This window comes from Artibeus jamaicensis, unplaced genomic scaffold, assembly GCF_021234435.1.
Source record: "Artibeus jamaicensis isolate MK-2021 breed Jamaican fruit bat unplaced genomic scaffold, CSHL_Jam_final contig_685, whole genome shotgun sequence".
Taxonomy (NCBI): Eukaryota; Metazoa; Chordata; class Mammalia; order Chiroptera; family Phyllostomidae; genus Artibeus; species Artibeus jamaicensis.
Window position 1 is genome coordinate 24893324 of NW_026521924.1, and position 12484 is coordinate 24905807.

General features: G+C 54.9%; 1 protein-coding gene across 5 annotated transcripts in view; it reads left to right on the forward strand.

Moving 5' to 3' along the window:
• The window catches only part of HNF4A (hepatocyte nuclear factor 4 alpha), a 29598-nt gene that overhangs the window by 10638 nt on the left and 6476 nt on the right, over positions 1–12484 (forward strand). For all 5 annotated transcript variants that reach the window (XM_037164631.2, XM_053671054.1, XM_037164627.2 and 2 more), the window contains exons 3-7: positions 459–553; positions 5882–5988; positions 6695–6850; positions 10234–10321; positions 11012–11167. In XM_037164631.2, the coding sequence (XP_037020526.1) occupies positions 459–553; positions 5882–5988; positions 6695–6850; positions 10234–10321; positions 11012–11167 (602 nt within the window). The remainder of the gene's footprint in view (positions 1–458; positions 554–5881; positions 5989–6694; positions 6851–10233; positions 10322–11011; positions 11168–12484) is intronic.

Consider the following 12484-nt stretch of genomic DNA (forward strand, 5'->3'; position numbering starts at 1 on the left):
AATCAATGGCAGAGTCCAGGCTGATGCTCAGGGCTCTACCCATTAACACTGTGGGGCCCTGTCTTTGCTTATGTCCCCCTCCAGAGAGTGGCTTGTGTGGACCAAGTAGTAACCCCGAGCTGTAACCAGGATGCTGCTCTGGCTCTGGGCTTTTAGAGGATGGAGTGGAAACAGCGGTGCTTTGATGCTCAAGGGGCAGGGGCTAGGGTTCCGGCTTGGCCCTACCACCAGGCTGAGCAATCCAGGTCTCCGTGTTGCAGCTCCGAGCCTCAGTTTTTCCACATTAAATAGGACAGGGCTGGATGCCACAGAGCCTTTCTCATGGTTAACAGGAGAACTCTGGGGGGAAGGACTGGAGCAAAGAGGCTGGGGATCCCCCACATGGCCAGAGGTCTCCTTCTAGCCTGGGACTGGGAGGGCTGTCCCTTCTGCATCCAACCATCCAAAGCCCTCCCCAGATTCAGTCGGCAGTGCGTGGTGGACAAGGACAAGAGGAACCAGTGCCGCTACTGCAGGCTCAAGAAGTGCTTCCGGGCTGGCATGAAGAAGGAAGGTGAGCCTCGGCCCTCCCCCTGCCGCCGCCCCACCCGAACCCCCCCCCACCACTCCCCACAGTCATTTACAACTGCGGCCACGACTTTATGACTCGGTGACAGGCCCCAGGGTGACTGGCTAATGGCTGAGAGAAGGAAGAGCCTAGAAATCTGACCACAGGGAGGGGCTGGGCTTGGTCTTGAGAACATTCAAAGAGATAAGCTCCCACTCTCAGCTACTTGGGTTCCCAGCGCCACTTCGAGGTGGTTTTATCTGTTTGATAAACACACATACACACACATATGTATATACACACACACACACACATATACCCACATATATATATATAAAATTTCAAACATTAAGAAAGGTGTAAAGAATGGCATTACAAACGTCCGTGTATCACCCTGACTCAAATATGAATGGGAGGGAGGCTCTATTCCTGAGCTTCCTGTCCAAGGGCGAGTCCCAGCTCCTCAGTCATCATTCTTGAGTGTCAGGTGAGTCAGGCTTTCATGTTCTAGGGAACGGGAACAAGGTGCCCAGCTTGTCCTGGGGGTGGAGAGGGGGAGACTGGAGCACGTTGCGTGCGGTCTGTCCCGGCCTCCTGATACTGGCAGACACCAACCCCTGGGCTGGGCTTTCCCACGATGGACAGTGCCCTCCATCCTTCCACAGCCCTACGTGGCTGGTGCCATCGTTGTTCCCTCTTTTCACGGATGAGGGAGCGGAGGCCCAGACCGGCTCGGCAACTTGCCAGATGCCCCACAGCTGGCCGATGCAAGGTCTGGGGTTTGGCCCCAGAGCTACAGACTCGAATTTGGTGATGTTTGGACGATACCTCCATGCTGCCTACTTTCTGCCCTCCAGACCTCAGAAACATTTAGGAATTTTGTAGCACAAGCTCAGGAAGCAACCATATTTTAGCTGCTTCTCATTTTCAAATCTCTTTCTCTCCCTTCGCCTCACATTTCTCAGCTCTGAGACTGGCCGTGGGCCTTCACGTCTGGCGCCCCAGCCAAACCCTTGGTCTAGCCCTGCATACCCGCTGCTCAGCAGGAGCCCGGGGCCCTGCCTGTCTGGGCCTGATGGGGACTCAGCAGGGACGCAGCCTCTCCTCCCCTGTGTCTGCCTCCGAGACCCTGTTTTCTCTGCTTTCGCCCTAGAAAACGTCTTCTGTGTCTCCTCCTAACAGGGCCTCGGTTTGAGCTCACGAGTCCTGCTGGCAGACCGGGGCCCGCTGACCCTGACGAGGAGCAGCCCCTTCTGCTGTCAGCACAGTTCTAGCACCCAGACCTCAGCGGTTCCCCAAGCGGGGCAGGGGCTCTTCCAAAGGGCACATGCCCCCACCTCTGTCCGCCCTGCCCAGTGTCCACGGGGGGTGAGCCTCTGCCACCCACCGTCACCTCCAAGTTGGGGATCACTCCATGGAATGAGAAATGTTACAAATGGGAATGTGATACACAGGGGTGGGCAATAGTAGGCTAATAACAATGACGAATGCTGCAACAGTAAATAACAGTTCAAGAGTAGACCCTGTTTCGAACACTCACGACTGTAAACCTACTTTTGCCCACCCCTCTGTGCTTGTACAGCTGGTGGCAAGAGGGAGACTGAGAACTATAGTCTAAGTGCCTACCAGTCTGTGGTTCTAATAGTCAGTGATTCTATCCCCCCCCCCCCCCCCCCCGCCGCAGTCTAAGATTTTAAGTTCAGGAGAATGACTCTCTCATATGAAAATTTGGTGCCTGTGCCAGGCAGGCGGCAGAAGGGTTGACAGCCTTCCTAGACTGTATGTGGCCCACCCAGCTGTGGTCACCCTTTATGTACGTCTCTTGTGAAGCTTTCAGTTATTTTCATGTGTGTCCCTTCTGGGACGTCTCTGCCCCTTCTGAACTTTATAAAAGGAGAGGGTTGGTAATGATCCCTCCCACTTTGCAAACGTCACCACAGACATGGGAGCCCGTGTGTTTGTTTTCTGGTCTTCCCCCAAAACTTCCAAGGAGACCCGGGCCCATATCCTGGTACCTGGAAGGGGAGAGAGAACCACGCCACCCTGCTGTAGCTTAGCCTTAAAAATAGCCATTGCTTCTTGGCTCAAGGAAGGTGGCATTCTGCCAGGGGGACAGGAGAACTGGCTGGTGGCAAGTCAGCATGGGCGAGCGAATGCTGGTGGTTAGTTACACGCCTGGGCTGAGGTTGTGTTGTGTGCACGTGTGGCCTGGCTGCTTTGAGAGGAGGCCGGGGCAGCAGCCACGGTGGTCGGACTCTGGGAAGCTGAGGCTATTACTGGTCCCACCCAGGTGTCCCAGTCCCAACACCCTCCTCAGCCTGGTTGAAGTTCCCAGAACCAAGAGAGAGTTCGGAAGCCGCGGGGATCAGCAGAGTTGAGACGAGTTTTCATTTTTCCTCTTGATGGTCTTAGCAGGGTTTGGGTATTGAAACCCCAAAGTAGTCCTCGAGGGGCCAGCTGTATGGTGATGGGTGGTCGCTAGACTTTCGAGGATGATCACTTTGCAGAAAATACAGATATCAAATTATAATGTGGCATACGGCACACATATTTATCTTAAAAAGTAGTCCCCAGGGACAGGAAGGCATGTGCTGAAAACAAAATCTGTGGACCAGACAGGTGTATATGAGGCCATCAAATCCTTCTCCTCCCCACTTTACAGATGGGGAAACTGAGGCCTGGGAGGTGACATGATTGGCTCCAGGGTTGGGTCAGAACTAGAACTCAGGCTCCCAGCACTGGGCAGACACCAAGCTTCCAGGTCTGAAGCTGGGGGTGGGGGGTGAGGGGGGTCAAGCATGGGAATCATCTCGGGTCCAGATTCCTGGAAGTTCCTCTCGACCCCAGAGAAGGGCTCTAAACCTCCTGGGCCTGTGGGTCCTGGCCAGAGGCTCTTCCGTGGTAGCTGGAAGTGGGTTCCCTGGAGTGACGAAGACTCTAGAGAGAAACCTGGGGGCCCGTGCGCACAACCACAGGTGGAGAATTCTTTCCTATAACCCAGCGCCTTCTTGAGCCTCAGCTGCTGGGCCTGGGACAACTGTCAGACTCCTGGCATCGGAAACCCAGACCAGGAAGCAGGGCCGGGGTGCAGGAGGTTGCTGGTGGGGCCTTTCTTGGGACCCCAGCTCAGCGCCCCCATAGCCCCCCAGCCAGGGGTTCTCTGAGAAGAGAAGCTCATCCTCCTCTCCACCTCTGCCCAGGTTGGTTAATATTCAATAGAAGTTACATTAGGTCCCCGACCCTGCTAATACTGAGCAAACATTTGGAAAACATCATTCCGTGACTGAGCTCGCGCCGGGCACTGATAAGGCCGGCCTAACCTTGAGGAGCCCAGTCCGCAGCTGCTGACAGCAGCCCTTTTATTCCGCCTGCCTCCGCAGCCCCGTGGGTGCGGAGCGGTGTGGGCGGGGCGGGCGGGGCAGGACCAGTGCTGGGGAGTGGTTCTGGGAGCGGGCCCCTGGCAGGGTGGTGGGTCTCCCAAGAGATTCCTTATCTTGGGACTTCTGTTTTATTTCACTGACTCCCGACTCCTGTGAGACTGTCTGACTTTCATTCTCTGATTTCAACAACGTGTGAGATTTGGAGACAGTTAAATGGCCGGGATGTCGATGTTGCCCTGAGAAACAGGGCACAGGGCACTCGGCACCTTCTGTCGTTCACTCGACAAATGCTGATTGGGCGCCTACTGTGCGCCAGGCTCTGTTCTAGTCGCTGGGGCCACAGCAGTGAGCAAGAGGAAGGAAGTTCTGTCTGTAGCTTTCTCAGAGAGAGCAAAGAAATGAACATAGACTTCTGCAGTGAGTGCCAAGAGGAAGAATAAAGCAGGGTGAAGGGCAGAGCATGAGGAGGGAGTGCCACGTCAGACAGGTGATCAGAGGGGATCTCTGAGAAGGTGACACTTGCACAGAGGCAGGAGTGACATGAAGGTGAAGCTAAGCCGTATGGGAGAGGATTTTAGGGAGTGGGAACGGTGGTGTTGAGGGCCCTGGTGGAGAGTGGCAAGGTGTGCAGTGGGGGCAGGTTTGGGGGCAGAGTGAGCAAAGGAGACCAGAGAGAAAGGGCCACAGGGTGAGCTGTGGCTTTTCTCCGGGTGAGGTGGGGAGGCACTGGCTTTGAGCAGTGGAGGGACACGAGCGGAGTTCAGAGTTAGCTCACTGAGAGGCACACAGGCCGGAGGGGCAAGGCCAGAGCAAAGGGACCGGTGGGGAGAAGGCAGGGCCCAGACAGAGCGGGGGCTGGGATGGAGTCCATAAGGCTGACTGACGCCGTGCGGGGCATGAGTAGAGATGGTCCATGAGAGAAAGAGACTCTCAGGCTGGAAGTGGGAGAAGAAACCTGCCTGTTCCTGAGAAGGGAAGCACAGCAGAGGGGCAGATTTGGGAGGCAAGAGCTGATAGATGGGGCACTTCAGACTCAGAGAGAGGAGGTGATTCCCACCCGCACTCACGGAATGAGTGGCAATATGGAACGGGGCCTGGGTCTCTGCCCATGTCGCCCTCCCTCCTCCCAGCTTCCACCGAGCCTCATTGCACAGGGAGGCCTCTTTGAGTCCGAGGGGCCAGGCCAAGGCAGCAGAAGGTCCTTCTCACATCTTCGGCCAGGACTGGCCCAGATGGGGACGTGCAGTGGGGTATGGGGCCCTCGTGGACAGAGGTCCCAGATCTCTGAGTTCCTGGGAGAGAGCCCAGCAGTGGGGCAAGGAGGACAGTGTTCTTTGCTTTCTCCGAGAAGGTTAGTCCAGAGCACATGCAGCTCCTGCTGATGGGTGAGGCTGCCGGGCCAGGTGTGGCCTCAAGCTCCCTTGTCTAGACCTTCTGCCTTGAGGTTCAGGAATCCCTGGGTTATCCTGTGTCACTCAAAAGGGTTCATTTTGCATGTTTTGCATGCTTTCCCCTGGAAAGAAAGGGACCCTTTCCCAAAACAGAGCTTAAAAACCTACTCTCTAGACATATGCCTTCTTCAATGCTCAAGACCCATCTTAAGCCCTCTGCCAAGTCATTATTGACTTGCATGCCTCCAGTGATGGGTGGATCACTCCTGAAGGCACTGCATTGTGTTGGGGCAGTTCTGGCACTTGGAAAGTTCTTCCACAAGCTGGGTTAGATCCATATCCTGCCCTTCCCACACACCGGTCCGGGCTCCGCCCCCTGGACACCCCTTCCTATTCCCACCTCCAGCTGTGTCTCCTTCGCTGGAGGGCAGCCCTGCAGAAACCTCTTTCTGGGTTGAACTCTCTCCCCTTGCACCTCACCCACTCCCCATCAGCCCTGCGAAAACCCTCCCCTCTGCCACACCCCTGCCCTCCCTCCTCACCTCCCTCTGCCGTCCTCACAGCTGTGCAGAACGAGCGGGACCGGATCAGCACTCGCAGGTCAAGCTATGAGGACAGCAGTCTGCCCTCCATCAATGCGCTTCTGCAGGCCGAGGTCCTGTCCCAGCAGGTACCGGGGTGACTCCTCCACCCACCTGGGACCCCCACACACTGAAGAGGGGTCACCTCCACCCCGTCCTCTCCGGCCAAACCCTGGAGCAGCAGCTAGAAGGACCCTCAGCTCTCACAGAAGGGAAACAGAGTCCAGTGTCACACTGCCGGTGTAGTAGCCAAGACGAATCTTGAACCTGGCCTGGTGTCCTGGGGCACTTTGCCGTTCATGCCGCTGCCTGCATTGCTCAGGCCAAGCAGAGCCGGTGCTGTCACTGAGCGCCTGAGGCCAGCTTTGCCCCAAGAGAACAGAGAAGTGAACAAGTGGACAGAGCAGCAAGCTGGGACTCAGCTAGCCTCTTGCTGTGTGACCTTGGGCAAGTCACAGCACCTCTCGTGGGCTGTGGTTTCTCCATCTATGAGATGAGGATGTTATCTTTGCCCTGCTTCTCCCCTAGGGCTGAGGGGTCCCTTGGGATTCTAAGGAGCTGGTGGGAGAAAAGTCGGGATGGCAGCAGGTGAAGGCCCAGAGAGGGCCCTCCTCCCTCCTGTCTGCCTTCTGCAGCCTTCTTCCTCCTGCGCTTCCTCCAGAGCTGAGAAGGCATGCACAGCCCATCTCCCCCTTTCCAGGCAGAGAGACCGTCTGAGGAGGGGCCTCCGTGCAGGGTTCAGAGAGCGTGGGGCAGGCCCAGCCTTCCCCAGCATTTTCCTTCCTCTCCCCCCAGATCACCTCCCCTGTCTCCGGGATCAATGGCGACATCCGGGCAAAGAAGATCGCCAGCATCGCAGACGTGTGCGAGTCCATGAAGGAGCAGCTGCTGGTGCTCGTGGAGTGGGCCAAGTACATCCCAGCATTCTGCGAACTCCCCCTGGACGACCAGGTACGGGCTGACGTGGATCGTGGGCGGAGGGGCCCACCTGGGATAGAACCTTGGGCTGGTTTGATGTTGTTTTAACAAAATGAACATAGTGTTCATATATCCTGGAATTTTTTAAATCGCTTTGCAAATATTAACTCATTTAATCCTTCCAACAACACTATGAGGTAGTGCTGTTATTAGTTCCATCTTATAGGTGAGGAAACTGGGGTACAGAGAGGTTGAGTAACTTGCTCAAGGTCACACAGCTAGTGTCCAGCAAAGCTGAGATTAGAACCAGGTGAGCAAGCTCCAAAGTCCAGGGGCCTGAGGTCAGGAATCAGGACATTTGGGACTGAGCCCTGGTTTTAAGACTGGTTCTCTGTGTGATCTCGGACAGATTACTTCCTATCTCTGAGTCTCAGTTTTCTCATCTGTCAAGTGGAAATTATAATACCTGCCTCAGAGAGTTGCTGGGAGCATTGAGGTCATTACCATCTGAAAAGTGCAAACCACGTGATGAGGACCACGCAGTGCCCAGGCCCCAGCTGGCCTCCCTAAATGTCAATTTCTCCCTTGTGCTCCACCAAGAGGGTTGAACTCAGTGTTTTATTTTCCGGAGTACATTCTTTGGCACGCTAAAAATGTCCCAGGGGAACACGGGGACTGCGGGGGTAGGGGAGCATGTGAGGACACATGGGCTCCTGAGATACTGCAAATGCTGGCTCCGGCTTAGCATCCCATTAGGCCACTGAGGATGTTTGTGGGTCTGGTGGGGAAGGGAAAGCTGGGTGGGGGCGCCTGCTCAGCTCTGAGGGAAGCTCGGAGTCACCCAGGGCCAGGATACCAACTCCTGGTGCATTTGATTCTCTGTTTTGCATGAAAGACTGGCAATGCATGTCGGTCTGTTAAGATCCCCTGAGAAGTCCCACAGGTAAGGCGGCTGTTGAACTGTGTGGACGGACCCAGGGCTTCTGAATCCTCTGACACCCCGACCCTCCTGGAACACTTAGCATCCCGCGGCAGGGCATGCCGTACAAACACCGATCTGGCTGGTCCTCGGCCTCGCTCGGGGGTCTGGGTCGGATGTCCTCTCACGTGGATTCCTCCTGCACTGGGAGGGATGGCAGGGCAGGGATCTTGGCAGAGCTGCCCCTGCTTTCTCCCCTGCTCCTCATGTTCTGGCCCCGGTCCCCTCTGCTGGAGAGTCTACATTAATGTTTAATCCCTCCTGTTCCTTCCCAGGGGCTCAGCAGGGCAACAAGACACCCCCAAGCTGAACAATTGTTAACCTCGATTTCCCACCCAAACCTCCCTGGCTGGGGCTCAGAGCATTCTCAGAGAGCAGTGATGGGTGGCCAGTAGCACAGGACAATCATTAACACCCCACCCCCTGCCCGCTCACCCCCAGAACAGCCACCATGTCAGGGGACAGGACCGGGGACCATGAGGGTTCCCAGCTCCCCATTCATGGTAGGTCTGTAAGGAACCCATCTTGCTTAAGATGGGGGTAGGGGGAGGAGGAGGCACACCTGGGAGAATCGGGGGTTGTCTTCCAAAGGACACCCCAAATCTATAGACATTGCCCCAGGAACCACCTTCCAAGTGTGTTTACTTCTCGTTTTGTTTGGGGCATCAACCTATGGAAATCTAGAAGGCTGGGTAGCATCGGACGAGGGGACTGAGGCCTGGAAAGGGAGAGCGATTTGCCCAGGATCACAGAGCAAGGCCGCTGCCTAGCTGGGGTTTGATGCCAGGTCCTCGGCCCCTCAGCGTGAGAGCCGCCGGTTCTGTGACCAAACTGCGCCATCCCGGGTGGGGAGCACGGCAGTGCTCAGTAGTGAGCGTCCTCGTCCTGGATGTGGAACACACACTCACACCTCCCGTGGGCCATTTCTCCTCTCTGCCGGTCGCCCCCACAAGGTTCAACCACAGGGAAATGGACTAGGGAAGGACAGGGGCCGCCCGGCGGGGGCTAGATCTGGAGAGGAAGTTAGCCCGGCTGCTCGTTTGTTCATTCGGCCATTTCTTCCCTCCTTCCTTCATACAAATATTTACTGAATGTTTACTGTGTGCCTTAGGACAATCTCACCTCCTTAGATAGGCCTTCTGACCTCGCTGTGTACGCGGTCACTCCTGTCCCATTGCTCTTTATCACGTGACCCTCACCTCCCTCCCCCTCCTCCTTCCCTTCCTTCCTCACTCCCCTCTTCTCATCTTCCTCTCTCTCTCACTTTCTCTCTCCCTCCTTTCCTTCCCTTTCCTTCCCTTCCCTTCCCTTCCCTTCCCTTCCCTTCCCCTTCCAACTTCCCCTTCCCCTTCCCTTTCACCATTGTGCCCCCATTGTCTAAAAAGTGTCACTTAGTAGGCACTTAACATTTGATGACCAAAAGAAAGAACAGTCAAATGAATTCATGAACAAAAGCAGTTTTCCCTTGGAACTTAGCCTGATGTAAGACCTCGAAACTCCCTAACCCAACCTTGCAGATAAGACCCTGGATACTACCAGGCTGCTCCTAGTTTGTCTGTCCCCACCCTTTGGATCTCACGCAAGCACTGAAGCAGGTGGCCCTGGAAGGGGGGGCCGTGTCCTGTGAGTTGGCTGGGCTCCTACCACTGACGTTAGTCTTCCGAGGCAGCCTTGTCCTCTCTGTAGGGCAGGGGTCTGTCAGCTCATCCCCTTCCAAGGACCAGTGCTCATCCCTTTGCCTTCGCTGGGAACCAGCATCCACACCCAATGTCTTGTAACTCCCTCCCAGAATCCTAGAACCTTACGATGTCAAGTGAGGGATGCCCTGGAGATCTTCTGGAGCGGTGACGGCCCAAACACCATGGCACATGTCAGAATCAGCTGGGGAGCTTATTTAATACAGATCCTTGGGCCCAACCCCATACAGACAGAATCAGAATCTGATCATAGGGCCTAAGAATCTGCATTCTTATAAACATGGTTCATAATCTTCTGTAGCTTGTCTGTGGGTGGGGATTTGGGGCCCACAGTTTTAAAATTTTCAGGGTAGTAGATCCTCTTCACAGTCTGATGAAAGCCCTCGAACCTCTAATGAAAAGCCCACCCCGAGTGTTGTCACAGTTTCACTGGGCACAAAAACCAGGCCCAAAGGAGAGCAGCAACTTGCCCAAGGACACAGAAGTTCAAGGTCAGAGTCAGCATTTGGTCTCCACCCTCTGAGTGCATGTCCTTTCCCCTTCTGGGTTCCTGCTGAATCTTTCCCAGGTCCCTGGTCTGGTCAGTTATGGGGAGAAGGCAGCAGTTTTCTGAGGCCCATTTGGTAGTTCAGGCAGGTAAAGGCACGTGGAGCAGGCTGCTGACCTGCCCAGCCAGTGAGTGGCGAGGAGCAGCCTTCCCAGGGGTGCAGACACCAGGCAGCATCCCTTCTCCCTTCCAGGTGGCGCTGCTCAGAGCCCACGCCGGCGAGCACCTGCTGCTCGGAGCCACCAAGCGATCCATGGTGTTCAAGGACGTTCTGCTGCTCGGTGAGGGGGCGGCCCATCCGGGCACACTCAGGGTTGTCCCCGGAATTACTCGTGTGTTCCAATGTGCATGCTGGAGCAGGAGCAAGAGGCAGCCAGAAATGGCACAAACCCCAGCCTGTGTCACCTACACCTTCATGGCATGTTTGCCTATTATTTTAACGCTTATTAGAGATCGCAGTATGGGTCAGATCCTAGTCTGAACACTTTACAAATATAAACTCCTTTAATGCAACATTTCTTATGGGGTAAACTCTGTTATTTACCCCCATTTTACAGATGACAAAAAACAAACAAGGCATAGAAGGTAATTTATCCAGATATGTCCAGCTTGTTAGTGGTAGAATTGGGCTTCGACCCAAGCAGTCTGGTTCCAGGATCGTGGCCCTTACCTTTGGTGCTTTGGTGCCTTCCAAGTAGCCTTGAAATGTCATCATTGTGGAGGGGCTTGTTGAAGAATGGAGCCTGGGCGATGTGAAGGGTCCTAGAAAGCCAGGCTCCAGGTCCAGTCCTTACCTTTGAGCAACCCATTCCTCCAATCTGAGTCTCAACTTCCTCATCTGTAAAATGGGTATGACAGTCCCCAGGGGGCACCAGCTGCATGGCAACTGCAAGGGACAGGGCCTGTGCAAAGCTGGGGGTCAGGGGCACACCCAGGCGGCTTCCCATCCCCTCCCCTTTCCGACCACGCAGGGAACGACTACATCATCCCGCGGCACTGCCCGGAGCTGGCGGAGATGAGCCGCGTGTCCATGCGCATCCTCGACGAGCTGGTGCTGCCTTTCCAGGAGCTGCAGATCGACGACAACGAGTACGCCTGCCTGAAAGCCATCATCTTCTTCGACCCAGGTACAGTCCGCACCTCCCACCCCCACCCCAGCGCTCCAGGGTGCCCAGCACCCTGAGTTCCCGACCCCACCTCTTTGGCGCGACAACCCGGAGAAGGCATGTTTATTAGCGCCGCTTCACAGACGAGGGAAATCGGGACAAACTGATGATGTGACCTGACAGGGCTCGCTGACTCTTGTCCTTTCTCCCTCCTTCTCTCCCCCCACCCATCTTCCTGCTTGTCTTTCCTTTGATCTTTTCTCCTTTCCCTTAACACACCTTTATCCAATAATATCTGCAGGTACTTAAACTGCAGATAGCCCTCCGCACCGCTTTCCCTGCTAGAGCCTACTCCCTGGAGAGAACCATTTCTGATCCTTTTAACCGCCCCCTCTGGCCACTCCCTCGAGCTCTAAATAAAAATGCTAAGCCTGCTCTTCCTTGGTTTATCATTTTAGATCACATTCCTCCTGCTAGGCTAGTGGAGGATTTCACTTTCCTCTATCACCATCCCCATCTTTTCTCCCCCATCCTTGTAATATATTTTATGGCTGTTTTAGCGTCTCTGCCGATCACCTTTGTCACATTCGTTGTGCACTTCCGCCTCTGTTTCTTGTTCTGTCAGCTGTGGAGAGGATTTCCTGTTCCTTTACTCGGGAGGGCAGAAGTACAGTAAGTCCCTCTTGTCCTCGGTTTTGCCTTCTGTGCTTTCAGTTGGACCTGCAGTCAACCATGGTCTGAAAACGTTACATAGAATATTCCAGAAATAAGCCATTTGTAAGTTTACCACTGCATGGCGTTCTGAGTAGCATGATGAAATCTTACACCCTCTGGCTCCACCCCGCCTGGGACGTGAATCACCCCTTTCTCCGCGTATTCACTCTGCACACGCCATATGCCTGGTAGCCACGTGGTGGCCGACCGGTCATCAGACAGACTGTGGCAGAGTCGCAGTCCCCGTGTTCAGCCAGTCCTGTTTGACTTAATCCTGGCCCCCAAGTGCCAGGGCAGTGACGCGGGCAGTGCGGGCATTCAGAAGAGAGGGCAGGAAGTGCTTCCTTTAGGTGAAAAGGTGTGGACAGTCCAGTAAGACATTTTGAGAGAGGAAGAGAAAGACCACGCTCACATAACTTTTATCCCAATGTATTGTTAGAATTGTTCGATGTTATTATTAGTTATTGGTGTTAATCTCTTACTGCACCTAATTCATGATTAAACGTCACGGTAGGTTTGTATGGTAGGAAAACATGTGGTGTGTAACACAGTTCATGAAGAGTTCAGTTCTATCTGTGGTTCAGGTGTGCACTGGGGGGGCCGTGGACCGCACCTCCCGCTGTC